General features: G+C 42.4%; 1 protein-coding gene across 2 annotated transcripts in view; it reads right to left on the reverse strand.

Annotated features, from left to right (window-relative positions):
- SLC5A9 (solute carrier family 5 member 9) overlaps positions 1-14,603 on the reverse strand; it is a 43,353-nt gene that overhangs the window by 7,452 nt on the left and 21,298 nt on the right. The window contains exons 7-12 of one of the 2 annotated variants that reach the window (XM_056867646.1): positions 11,508-11,713; positions 9,150-9,285; positions 8,686-8,793; positions 8,433-8,583; positions 6,573-6,741; positions 4,508-4,723 (exon numbers count right to left, since the gene is read on the reverse strand). In XM_056867646.1, the coding sequence (XP_056723624.1) occupies positions 4,508-4,723; positions 6,573-6,741; positions 8,433-8,583; positions 8,686-8,793; positions 9,150-9,285; positions 11,508-11,713 (986 nt within the window). The remainder of the gene's footprint in view (positions 1-4,507; positions 4,724-6,572; positions 6,742-8,432; positions 8,584-8,685; positions 8,794-9,149; positions 9,286-11,507; positions 11,714-14,603) is intronic. The other variant, XM_056867647.1, reaches the window with a different exon arrangement.

The raw sequence follows: 14,603 nt of genomic DNA on the forward strand, positions 1-14,603 counted from the left end.
GTAGGAGAGAAGGGTGTGTAAAGAGACCAATCAAGCAGTAGAATGAGAGGTCTAATAGCGTTGATGGAGACTGGTACCATCTCTAGATCGAAGACCTGGCAACTCTTTACAGGTTATTCAAAACATTTCCCATGTAGAAGGCAATACAAAAAATATCTTGTACATTAAGATGTGGATTTCCACACATTATCTACTAGCCTCTGATTTCCATCTCTTTGGGGGCACTTGCTTGTTTTTCACTATCTCCCTCAGAATGTCAACTATTTTAGAGAGAAAAAAATTAGATAAGGAGAAACATACCATGGAGAAAATGTCAAGAAAACATGTCTGCACAACCTTTTATGCATCCGGCAAATAGATATGGCACTTTCTGATTATATACCGAACATGTACATGCTTAATTAATATGCTTACTACTGACAGCTGCTTAGCAATATATTAAGCATTAAATGATGTCCAACTCCCCTAGATACCAATGACAAAGGCTACTATTTATAGTGACCAAAATGAGTTTGCAACAATGTTCTATAAGCAGCATCATACACTGTGGCAGGAAACTAACAGACCACCTGATCTTGTTCCTTCCTCATAATCTGGTACAATGTTAGGATTGCACTTTTTCTGCCATTCTCTATTTCCTCATATACTCTTCAGTCCCATTCTTAAAAGAAACTTCATAAGTATTTGGAGAAGTCCCCACACCCGTTTCTGCTATAAAACTAAAATAAATTCTTCTCTTCCCAAATGCCATCTGGCATCTGGCAGTTGTGTTTCAGCTTCACAGTCTCAAATTTAATTGTAAGCTCCTTTACAGAGTTTTCAAGGACGACATGACACGATATGGGCTATGTACAATGAAGACATATGAACTCTGAGGCATACCTAACAAATTCTTTGCATATTTGTATTGTGGCTCAGCATCCATCACCACAGGGATGGGAGAGTGTCCAAAACAGCAGGAGAAAATGCTTCTGCTTGCTGTTCTTGGGCTATAATTTATTTAAAGCTTGGTGCACTAATGGTACGACACAAAACACCAGATACAAATCTCTCCTTCCCCTCCTGTTCATTGGATATCTGTAAAGAACAAGGTCATCAGGGAAAGTTGTACAGGGACAGGAGTTCTGCTGGGTTATACATCTGTCCATCACCACCATAATTCCATGAACTGTTATCTGTTTATGTTGGCTGAAAATACAACCTATACTTTGTTTTGGAGCTATGTATAGAAGAAATGTTTTCTCATTTTCTTTCTAGCAGTAGTATAGAATGGAAATTAGTAATTAGGCCTGAAACAATTTAGACTTTTCCATTTATTATCATTCCAGTTCAAATGCGGTCAAATTTAATTTATCCCAATAGCTTGTGGAAGCGATCATATAGATAAGCAGTGAGTTTTCACCTCTTATCACATTATCAACTTAGAATGTCTCTCTAAGTGGGTTTACTGTACCATCACAAAGTCTCAGCAATTGTGTGTTACACTGAGGATTGAGTTGCAAGCTGGATAGCAGATAAAACAAGTGTGCAATTTTGTCTCCACAAGGCAAGCTGAGTACAGATTAGGGCTGTTGAAAAAAAATTCGGTAAAATTCAGATTTGGCAAAATTCAGCCTGTTTTGATTTGGGAAATGCCGAAGTCCAAACTCCCCCTATTCGGATCCGTGGAATTCGGTGCCAAGTTCTGAGTTCGGGAAACAATGCGGCCAAATAAAGCCATTAAAAACACATTCGCGGCTCTGGGGGGGCATTTTTGGAGGTAGAGGCCCCAAACTTTCAGCGTAGCTTGAGGGGACCCTTCTTGCAAGAACCCCCAAGTTTTGTGAAGATTGGGTCAGGGGGATCGAGTTATGGGGCCCGGAAGGGGTCCCCCCATCTGCCCATTGGAATAAAGCCATTAAAAGGGATGTACTAAAACGAATGACAAGTCAGCCCATTGGAAGCAATGGGAGAGGCTGCCCAGCCCATTGAAGATAATGGGAGAGGGGAATGTCGGTTGACTTGCATTGACTCCACTGAAATACATTACAGGGGATGTACTAAAACGAATGACAGGCTAGCCCATTCAAAAAAACAGGAGCGGCTGCACAGCCCATTGGAAACAATAGGAACCAGCCAGAGAGAGACTCACTGACCCACAGTTAACTCCACACGAAGTTGGCAACCGGTGAAAACAGTAGAAAGCACAGTCCCACACAGAGGCAATCAAGCCCACCCCCCAGCAGAACAGGTAAACCCACCCCCCTTTGGCTTCCTCCCTCACACACACACACACACACACAGAGAGAGAGAGAGAGAGAATCTCCCCCCCCACATACATACACACAGGAAAAAAATTATACAGAATTATAGAGAAAAGCCCCCAAATGGGTCTTACTGTGGATGTCTTCTTCTCTTCTATCACGAGCAGGGACTGGGAGGACTCAGGAGAAATCCAATACGATTCTAGCAGTCTCATACACACATACTCTCTGGCACAGGAGGTTTTGCCTTGGATTTGCCGCTCTCTAAATGCACATTAAGGATTGCCTGCTCCCATTCATTCCAATGGGTGGATGGGGGGACCCCATAACTCAGGATTAATTGCCTTTTAGTCAGGCCCCCGGGCCAGGGTAATGGTACGGCCCAACTGCCGAGGCAACCAGACCCCCAGGCTGGGGTAATGGTACGGCCCAACTGCCAAGGCAACCACCAGACCAGTGGTACGGCCCAACTCAAATGTGTTTTTAAAGGCTGTAATGGGCAGATGGGTGGGGGGACCCCTTCCGGGCCCCATAACTCGGGACCCCCTGCCCAAATCATCACCAAACTTGGGGGTTCTTGCAAGAAGGGTCACCTCAAGCTACGCTGAAAGTTTGGGGCCTCTACCTCCAAAAATCCCCCCCTCTGGAGCCGTGGAAAGGTGCGAATGTGTTTTTAATGCCTTTATGGTTATGCTGCTGATTCGGAGCCCCTGAATTTGCCGAATTTATTCGGCGATTGCTCCGAACTCACCAAATTCGGTTCGTTGTTTTCCCGCCTTTTTTGAATTCGGTTCCATCCAAACTAGAAACCGCCGAATTGGGGAAAATTCGGCTGTTTTTCGGTTCAGGACGAACCAAATCGACAGCCCTAGTATAGATCCTCTCATCCCGGATTCTCAACACACTAATTTAGTAAGCTGAACTGTCCTGTCACTTTTTCAGTGTTAGAAAAATCTGTAGCCCCACTTCTACACATAACCAGACTGGCTCCAGTTCAGCCCAACATGGGTTTCTGAGAATTTCCAAAAGTAATATGAATTTTTTCTCATATATAGAACTGCTGAGACAGATTCTTGAGGAACACTCATCTAGAGAAGATTATGGAGGTAACCTTTGCAGCATGTTTTAATGACTCACGAAACCTCTTTTCACAAGGTCAGAAACCAGGTCATCTGAACATGGGGAAAGGGAAGAAGAGTGTTATCATTGTCTCTGTTCCTGAGCACACAGAACACATGAACATGTATAGCTAGGCACCCAACAGTGGGTGCAGTTTTGTGCTCTACCTCTACCCATTCAGCCTACATGTTTTCTGACCATGTAAAAGCCTGAGACTGGACTGATTCTGAGAAACTAGTAGGGACCTCCCCACCCCTCATTTTATTGCAGCAAATGGAACAGAGTTGTATGGTGTCAACTCTAGCCATGTAATCCTGAAGGGCGGGGCAGAGCCACTTATGAGCCGCATGACCCCACTGGCAGCATCCATACCTCTTGCACCATGCATAGTAGCATGGATAGCAGTGCAGGCCAACTTATGCCAGCTCCAGGGAATGACACAGCGAAGCAAGTTTCGTGCACCACCGCTGCCTCCCCAGCAGTGTTTTTTCCAGTGTGAGTGCTCGCACCAGCATCCAGTGGGGCATTCCTGGGCTGTTCTCAGGAGTGGAGCTGCCTTTAGGTAGCTTCCAAAGCCCCTTCACCCTGGGAATAAGAGTTACACCTGCAGAATAGGTAGAATAGCCCTGTGAAACTCCATGGGGGAATTTCACTGCTTTTTAAAAAAAACTTCATTTTTTTTCCCAGGCTGGGGAACTTCTCAGTTAGCCATCGACTAATTAACCCCCCTTCAGAAATGGGCTGCCCATTGTTCAATGTAATTGAGATCACTTTGGGATAGAATGTTATCTTTCAAAATGCTAGCATTTCTACAATATTAATCTTGTTAGCTTGCAAGATTGATGCCATCTCTGTCGAAATACAAGAGAGGGTTGCCATTACATTCCCTCCTCAGCAGTCCATTGTGATATGATTTCTTCCCCACTGACTGCCTCTCTCCTTGATAGGATGCACTGTGGTATCCCCCCCAGCATGGAACCCTGTCTTCAATTTCCTGTGCTCACCAAACCTGAAGAAGTTTTAAACTCCACAATACCTGGGAAGCAATGTGATTTGAAAGAAAATCATCTTTGTAGGACAAAGATGCTGTAGTGCTGAGGTCCAAAATCAGCACATTGTAGGACAAAGTCAACAGAGCCACTTACTTTTTCCTCTGGAATTGGTGGTGTGCAAAGGCTAACTAAGACGATAACAATGGCTGTGAGTGCACACAGGATAATAGCAAAGTACAAATAGTGCATGTCTTTCAACACAGCTGGCCTTTTGTCCTCCTCACCACAGGAGGGCACCCTGTAAATAAATTCCATGATCATCCGAATGAGACCGATGACTAGGCCAAACATCAGGCCCCAGAATGCACCCTAGGAGAAGAATGTAGGTGACATGATGAATAGAAAGGTTGGAAATGTCAGTTTCTTTCATTTTCTTCATAATGATTAATTGTTCTTTCAAAAAGTGCATTTATACAATTGTTAGATGCCTTGTCTGTTAAGACTGATCAGAATATGTGCATTTTCTAAAATAAATGTTGTGCCCCAGATTGGAAAGAAACATGATTGAAGATATTCCTTCATGAGATATGCTGTCATCTAGCAAATAGAATGACAAACCCAGACCTAGGTAGTCTTAGTTCAAATAACATTGTAGCCCTGATTTATTTATGAAGCACATTCCTTATATGACAGGCATTCAGCTTCCCATGGGGCATTACAGGTAAGAATGCATGTGAAATCAATGATACAAGTCTAATAATTGTTACCTTTTTTCCATGAGGTAACTCATGGGAAAAAGCTTCTACTGCACTTCTGTAACATTTAGAAAGAACTGTAGATTCTCAAGATAGAGGTGCTGTGTACTGGTTATTCTGTTTCAGTGCTTGGAAAATACAGTAGATGGTTTTTAGATTAGGAACAGGCTTAAGATAAGACTTGAGACAGTGTAGTCTATAGAATTAAAACTTAGTTTGAGGACATATTAGGGTGAGTAGGATAATGATAAAATTGCATGTGTTGTTGGAATCCAGGTGTTTTAACAGATGAGCTACATTGTAGTGCTTTGAAGACTACACATGATCTTCTGTTTCACAAGGAATAACATCCAGTTCAGAACCCACTCACAGGTCTACAGGGCAAAGATGGAATAGTCTAGCTCTCGTATCTGGTACATTCTCCTCAGATATATGTATGTATATTGCCTTTGGCAATATAACTTCTGTGAGCCAAAATGCCCATGGAAACCTAATTTGGGGTAGGTATGTGCAGATGTAGCAAAGAAGTTAGAAGGCTTGAAAAGGTCTGCAGTAAACTGATGTCTTTCACCTGGAGGTTCTGGAGACTCATGAAAGGAGCTATACTTCCTATGGGCTAGCGTACTGGGAACGTTATTCTTCTAGCAGCATCCCAGAATACAGGATGTTCATTTCATTTTGCAGCTCACTATAACTGCTTTTCTTTTGAAAACACACTTTCCTTCCCTTCACTCTATACATTGTGCTTGAAGTGTTCCATGGTTGAAGGGGCAAAGTTCTGAGGGGAAGCAAGCAAGGGGGGGCTTGCACTGTGTATGGGGGTGGCATTCCCAATCTAAGTCTTGTCATATAGGCCATATACAGCTTTGAGTTTAGGGTGTAGTTCCCCAATAAAAACAGTTGAAAAGGTTTGCTTGTGCTGGTTTGAGAACAGTGGGGTTCATTTGGACTTGAGATGCTGAAGGGACATGATATGACAAAATATAGAATGTAACAAGAGCAGTTTATTTATTGAGTTTGTCAATCAGAGATGAGTGAAACATAGCTCTGTTCCCAGGGATAATTATATGACTCTGCTCTCTTGAAATCTCAAACCAAAGGAGATTTGATGACTGCAAGATTAAAGCAAAAAAAAAAAAATTACCCTTGGAATAAGAATTACTTTTTAAGCAGTGAAGAAAAATAAGTGTTGGCAATTCTTTATGAATCTTCTTTCCCTCCCTCCCCTTCCTTCACTTCCTGTGTTATATCACTATTTTCTGTTAAACCAGTAATCAAAGTCCTAAGAATCTTTTTAAAGAGATGTTTTACTCTAATTGAGCTGTATTCCACAGTTGTTGCATTCAAAAGAAGTCAGTCAATATAACCATAATGAAAGGTCTCGCTGCCCTTAAAACGATGAAACAATGACATTTGGGAGATGCTATTATTCATACGAACCACCTCATTGATTATGAACTTACTGGCTCATTGATCCTCTTGCAGAAGATTGCTAGGATGAAGAGTGCAGTGATGGGAGGTGCTAGATAACTGGTGATTGACTGAATGTAGTCAAAGAGTTGACCACTGTTGGCTGTCTGGATGATGGGGATCCAGAGAATGCTGATAACAATGAGAACCAGAACAAACACCCTAGAAGAACAGAACAAAGGATATGATTTCCACACAACTTGGAAAAAGAAATCTAACCCCAACTTGTGATACACATGATTCCAGGGAGGAAATTATCAATATACAGCATGGCAGAAAGGTCTTTGATGAAAATGACCAAACTCCATCATTGATAGATACCTAGAATTCCTGTCTCGTTACCAATGCTGATTTCTCCATGCCTACTACCCCTCTGCATATCACACCTAATCCAATCACGCCTGCTATTGTCATTTACCTGCTATTGACATTTACCTGCTTTTGCCATTGGGTATCTGAATTCACTCTTCTCTACTTAAGGACAGATGGACTCACATTCTAGCTGTATCTGAAGAAGTGAACTGTGAGTCACGAAAGCTCAACCCCTGCTAGAAACTGTGTTAGTCTTTAAGGTGCTACTGGATTCATGCTCTTTTCTACTGATAGGTACATTGTTAGACTTTTCACTCACCTAAAAGAAGATGAGAGGAGGATCTGGTTAGGAATGCTGCAACAAACATGGTAATGCCATGACTTTGTCAGACAGCTATAATCCTGAGGCCTCTGCTTCCATTACAAATGTTTATATAGAACTTTTGACAGATTTTTAGCATAATGTACAAACATAAGCTTCAAAGATAGGCATAGGGATGGAGCAGCCATAGAAGACAATTGTGTGCACAGTATCTAGATTTGATTTGGGATCAGGTTTAATGGTTTGGTTCCAAAACTTAAAAGTAGCTCAGTCGGCATTGCTTCAAGCCTTACTTGAAGTTTTCTTAGGCATAAAAAGGTAAAGGTCCCCTGTGAAAGCACCGGGTCATTCCTGACCCATGGGATGACATCACATCCCAACGTTTTCAAGGTCTGCCAGTGCCTTCCCCAGTCATCTTCCCTTTACCCCCAGCAAGCTGGGTACTCATTTTACCAACCTCGGAAGGATGGAAGGCTGAGTTAACCTCGAGCCGGCTACCTGAAACCAACTTACATTGGGATCGAACTCAGGTCGTGAGCAGAGTTTGGACTGCAGTACTGCTGCTTACCACTCTGCGCCACGGGGCTCTTAGGCATAGGAAAGAACTATGTCCTAGGATAAGTGTGCACTGTTTCATATTAGGCTAATTTCCATTTTCTTTTGTAGCACTTCAGATTGTTTCCAAGATATATGTAGGCTCCAAGAAGACCTTAACAAATTTATTTATTTATTCTTATATCCCGTCCTCCCTGGTGAAGCTGGGCTCAGGGCGGTTCACAACAAAATCACATAATAAATACAATAAAAGTTACAATAAAATCACATAAAAACAATTTCTATAATAAATAAAATCCAGCCCCATAAACATCATCAATAAATGGCAGCAGCAATAAATATATAAGATATATAAGACGGTGCTCCTTTGTAGCATACATGCTGCCACAGGGCCTGCAAACAGTCAGGTCCCTCCCCCACATAATGGTCAGTGATAAATTTGAAGAACAAAATCGAGGTGGAGGACGGGGGTAGGGAATTCAAGTATCCCTCAGTTTAGTAATAAGGGTTTCTGGCAGCTGACAACCTGAAACCCCTACAGAAGCATTAAGTAAGCTGCATGCCCCCATATATTATGTGTAGGTGAACTCACTCAGTAGTGAAATTAAGTCACTCTGCTAGTACAACCAAATCAATGAATAAAAGTAGAAGAAAGAAAAAAGACCTTCCAACAATCATGAGCTCCTGCTCAGTGGTCTTCTTACGGAGTCGCTGCCAGATATCCATGGCAAAGAGGGTGCTGCTGCTATTGAAGATAGAGGTGAGTGAGCTCATCAAAGCAGCCATCATCACAGCAATCATCAGACCACGGAGGCCTAAGAAAACAATAAGGAAGACCTAGTTAATATTAATTGTTGAATTATCCCATTCCTTGACTGTCCAGGCGACCTCATTCTCAGTGAATGAAATTCTCTCACCTACAGGCATGAGCTCCATTACCAGTTTTGGGTAGGCAATGTTTGAACAGCCAACTCTAGCTCCACAGACTTTCTCACAGATTGCTGGGTCTACACATCCCACGTCATCTACAGCAGGAAAATGCATACAAGTTTCATTGTAGAAAGCATAGAGGACAACTTTTCAATGTTACGATTTGAGATAGAGCAAACCCAAAGGGGAAGTGCCTTTCAGGCTACATTTCAGACTCAAGACTTATATTCTCCACCCAAAAATATTAGGAGCTTCTGACACTTCCATCTATACATATACAGGGTGTCTAGAGTCTATCTTGAGTTGACTGCTTGTAAATGTATGGCAAGGTACATTTAAGCAGTCACACGGCTGTGGCAGTTGCTCCAGATTGCTGCATGTACCCTGCAGTAAGATTACAATTAGTGAATATAGCCACTAATAGCTTTATTATAACCTCATGATAGCTTACCTGGAAAGAGAGCTCTGCTGATCATGCCTGGCATGACAATGAAAAACATAGGGAAGATTTTCAAATATCCACCCAGCACTGATCCACCTTTAGCATGAGAAAGATTCTTTGCTGAGAGAGACCTTTGCACAATGACCTGGAGTAGATTACAAAAAGGGGAATGAGTTACAATGAAACTCAGTACAGAGATTAAAAAAAAACATTTTCTTTGTAAAAGAAGCTTAAAACAAAAGGGGTCTAAGCAATTTTAACTGAATAATTGAGCAATGGCAGCCACTGAGTTGGCCAGATCAGGTATTTGTACAGAATTCCAAATTCTGTGAGAAAAGCTCCTGTAAATAAGATAATGTGAGTTCAATCCAGGAAAAAAATTCCACTAATGGAAGGGGGGATGACTTTCACTGACTCTCCCCTCACACTGCACACCTCTGAACTCCCCATACTGTTCCTGGAGGTACCTCAACTATCAGGAGCAGTATTTAGGGGGGCATTTTGAGCAGCACTGGGAGGGAAGTAAGGAAATCCCACTTTGTTGATGGACATCCCTTACTGTAGTGGAGATTTCATTCATAGGGTCACCATGATTCGGAAGCGACTTGATGGCACTTAACACACACAGTGGAGATCTACTGCAGGATCCAACCTTGTAATGCACCTAACAAATATGTCAAATGCAGCAGTATAAAATTAAGGCATCTATATTTCAGTATGGTTGGAATTCAAAGTCCACAAGCAAATGGAAAATCATATTGTTCTACAAGTGTTTATGCAATGCTCTAGTCACCCAGACAGCTAACAACTCTTCAATAAGCAGAAGATTCTGTGTATGGAAGAGTACCTCTGGGTTAAATATCTGTGTATTTAATTTATTAGGGTGCTAATCTGGTGAGAATTGTAATGTTAAGGTATAGTTTTATGTAATAATTTGTTAACCTTAAATGTGGTTCTCACAATGCAGTTATTCAGATTGTCTGAGGTAGGGTCATGCAAAGAACAAAAATTTGGTAAATTTCGAGTTCAGGTTTATTGGGCCCGTTTTTTTTTTTTTTTGGCAAACCCAGACTAAGCTGAATACCCATACCGGTAAAGGTGTATTTTGGCTTTATTTCCAGGAGTATTTTTAAAAAAATGGATCCATTATAGTCTATGGGGATTTTATTCTAAAGCTCCTGTGGAGGCATTTTTGGAGGTAGAGTCACCAAATTTGCAGCATGGCTGCAAGGGACTCTCTTTAGGTAGTCACCAAAGTTTGGTGAACTTTGGTACAGGGGGTCCAATTTTATGGGCCAGCCAAGGGGTCACTCCCATCCTCTAGGCATTCGCGAGCTCAACTGTCCATCGGTTTTCAGGTTCAGACGTTCAGTGTTGCTGAGAACTGGTGGAAAGAGCCAATTGGCAAGCTGGCGCTGCAAAGTTTGGGGCTCCCTTCGTATCTGGGGCACATAGCATGAAGTCCATGCAAATTAGTTTCCAAACTGAGGAAATGGCTTAAATGCAAGAAAAATAAGTCACGGAAAACATTTCTTTTGGTGGCAAATGACATCCTGTGAACAGTCCTTTATTTAAAAGATTCCCTTTTTTTGCTGGGGGAGGGCGGGGTGTAAATTGAATAAAACAAACAAACAAATAACCCTTATGCTTGATCCAGATTAACCCACCACTGCATGGTGACGGTTGGTCAGACCAAATTGGCTCCAATTACACGACCCATACCTGAAAAGGGCAACTATGGGGCCCTAACAAAACCAGTCAAAGATAGAAAAATGGGGGAGAGCACAGAGCCATGCATTTGAGCAAAGGCAAATAGCTGAACCCGAACAAGCCGAATATCTATTTGGCTTTTTCAGGAATCATCTATTCAGCCTCGGGCAGGTTTTGGTATTTGGTCAACCCAAAACCCGAATATTGCTGAAACGGCTAATTTCATGTTTATTTTTGGTTCCGGTATATTGATATGCCCAACCCTAGTCTGAGGCTTTGCGTTCTTTTATTACCTCACATCCCATATCACAGTTAGGGTTATTGTCCTGCCCACTGAGAACAAAACTTGTTCTACTCTGCACTTTGTTACTTTTCCCTAATGGTGTGCTTTAACTCTTCTAACTGAATTCTCTTATCCAAAATGTTCTTAAAATCCATGTAACACAAATCATTCCTATGCTCTGAAAGAAAGAGGAAAAAGCAAGTTCAGAACTTATAAATCTTTACTGAGAGGAGGGGGAAAAGGATTTCAATTACTACATAATCTTTTCCATGTGTGTAATTCCTCAGACCTCATTCCCCAACCTTCTGCTAGAGGAAAATAATAAATCTTAACATTCTTCAAGAATGGGAGGGGGAACCTAACATTGACTTTACCTGATCAGTGCACCAGCACCAGAGGGCAAGCACTGAGAGGCCAAAAATAAGCCCAGGCCATGGAATATCTCCAGTGGTGGGATCCCTCAGCATGTGAAAAGCATCTTGGCGTGGCAAATGACAGGTGGTATTTGGGACAATGACACTGGGTATTGCTCTACTATACTTTTCTTGCAGTCCTTCATACCACCCAACTTTCTCAAAGCCTGAAAAGAAAAAAATACCACAAGTAAACAAAGTCCATTTCCTTCATTTTTCTTTCTTCTCTTTCTCCAGGTTCCTTTCTCTCATTCTCTTCCTAATTCTTGGAATCTGTATGAGAAAACTATTCAGAACATAGTAGTCAAAAAACTTTAGATGGTTTGAGTGGTCTTGCAGTTGGTACCAAATCAAGCCATTAAGAATCCCCTTGTTTCCATCTTCCCAGCATTCAACATTGTTGAATTCTGTGTAGTCATTGCGCTATCATAATCATTCACTTGCTGGATTGTCTAGTTCTTACAGGAAAAACCAGAGGGGAATGATTGTGATAATGCAACAGTAGCAGTGAAGTTTGGATCCACCAGATGCCTTCATGATTCTGACAGATATTTTGATTTAACCATTTGCGGTTGCATTCTTGTAGAAAGTGAAGATCAGAACAACACCCCTGATTTCCAAAGTCATATCAGTTTCAAATATAGTTTGATACAGCTTCTACTAAGCACATTTCCTGTCCTGGCTAGGTCAGGCAAGTGAGCTTGCCTACATCCAACTGGAAAATTTAAAGAAAACATGTGAGGAATTGGGAGGCCAATGACCCTGAATTGTCTGGCCAATAGGTGAGGCAAAGGTGTGGACTATATACAGAGCCTTCCTGCTGAATTTGCTTAATCTTTGGTTAATGTGAAGTATCTCTCTGCACAATCCTTTGCAGGCAAGAAGACACGAGACAGCTGTTGGATACTCTGAGTTTTGAGACAGGGCATGTTGCCCAGTTACTGGAAAACCCTACTGAGCAGTGTTCTAATGTCATGACCCCCATTGAACTAGCTGTGGACTCCAACGCGGAAGTCTTTGAGAAGCCAGAGATATGGCCTGGGCAAGAGCAGGAAACTATGGAAGAGCCCTGCAGGGCAGATACCCCTGGCCCATCTCCTCCATAACATGCCCCTGAGGAACCGGCAGAAGGCGCTCCTCCACCAGAGCTTCCCTCTGCCCCACCCCCACCAGATCCTGGGACAACAAAGTGCCAGTCTAGGACTTAATTCACAAGCCCCTCAGAGTCTATCTTCACCCAGCAGGAGAGGTGAAGGCAGAGGACTCACACTGATATAGCCAAGAGAATATGTAGTGCCAGGCTGGCATCCCATGCTCTACCACCAGATCATGGTGGATGTAATCCTTTGCAGGATTCTGGTCCCAGATGAGCCTGGCTAGATGAGTCCCAGGTGCTTCTTGCAGAGTAAGTTAAGCTGCTGTCCTCTCAGCCTATTTAAGCCTTGGGTGGGAGGGGGAAGCTTACTGGATCAACTGGTCCACTAGGGATAAGCCTGTGTTCTCAGTCCAGTTCCTTGATTCCAGCTCCCTGTCTCCAACTCCTGTTGATGTTTAAGCCTTGCTATCCATGCCTGAGGGCACTACCACTCAAGGAGAGCTTACTGGCCCTGCTTGCAGAATACAGGACACTTGGGAACCCCACATTAACAACAGAGTTTCAGTTGCTGTTCAGAAGTTTTAACAAGCCCTAGTTGACACACACATTGCTGTCTGTTTTATTAATTTCAGGGTATGGAGGCAAAGAGAGCCAGCATGGTGTAGTGGATAAAGTGTCGGACTAGGATCTGGATAACCCAGGTTTGAATCCCCACTCGGCCATGGAAACTTGCTGGTGACCTTGGGCCAGTCACACACTCTCAGCCCCAACCCTGGCAAGTATTTGGATGGGAGACCTCCAAAATGAATACCAGGGGTCTGATGCAGAGGCAGGCAATGAAAAACCACTTCTGAACATCTCTTGCTTTGAAAACCCTACAGGGTCAGTCACCATAAATCAACTGTGACTTGATGGCAAAAAAATGGGGGCAAAGTGCACTACTTAAGTCTGTAGACATGAACATCTTGCAAACCCTCCTCCTGCTGTGTGGAAAGGAAGGAAAGCACCTCATCAGCTCTTGCTTGTTGGAACAAAGCTTCCAGACTTTCCTTCATTCTAGAGCTCAGTGATTGCTTAGAATCAACCCAATCACATTAATTTTTCAAGAAATCCTCCTGAATCCTCTGTAAAGTGCAATTCACAATCTCTTGCATTGTCTTATTATACCTTACTAATTACCATTCTGCTCTAATGGTATTTTTGGTATTGATCCAGGAGGTCTGTTTGCCCTTTGTGGTGGTAACATTATATTTTGAACTCCTTTCTCTTGCAGGAATGAAGAAGCATCAGACCTGTTTTGGGGAACAATACAGGATTTTATATTCATTTTTTGTTTTCAATCTAGAGCCTGGAAAGAGGGACAGGGCAAAAATATATATATATATATATATATCATAGTTTATCTTTATATTGAAAGAGTGATGGCAGAGCAACTCCAGGTCTTCTTGGATGACACATCTGCCCTTCCATTTCGTTTGTATTTTGAGCTGGACTATGGAATATTCAGATCTCATTTTGAATGTAGACAAGGGCTGTACTTCTTTGTTATTACTGGGTTTATCAGCAGTCTTTGATACAATGGACCACGCCATCAAATTGAGACATTTGGAGGCAAGCATCAAGGGATGTGCTCTGGAATGGCTTAAATCATTCTATGCAGATCAAACCAGATGCTTGTTGTTGGAGACCATTTGTCATCACTGTGGGACTCACCTTGTGGAGTTCCACAAGACACAGTTTTGACTCCTATTCTTTTTAATCTTAGGTGAGATCATTCATGGTTTTGGAGCTGAGTGTCATCAATATGCTGATGGCACCCAGCTGCATATTCTTTGTCTAGACCTGTAATGCTGATGTAGATGTCCTGAGCCACTACCTGGCCACTATTGTCAAGAGGCTGAAGGTAAATAAGCGGAAACTGAACCCTGACAAGGTGCTGCTGCTAAGGACATCTGATGTCT

This window comes from Euleptes europaea, chromosome 2, assembly GCF_029931775.1.
Source record: "Euleptes europaea isolate rEulEur1 chromosome 2, rEulEur1.hap1, whole genome shotgun sequence".
Taxonomy (NCBI): domain Eukaryota; kingdom Metazoa; phylum Chordata; class Lepidosauria; order Squamata; family Sphaerodactylidae; genus Euleptes; species Euleptes europaea.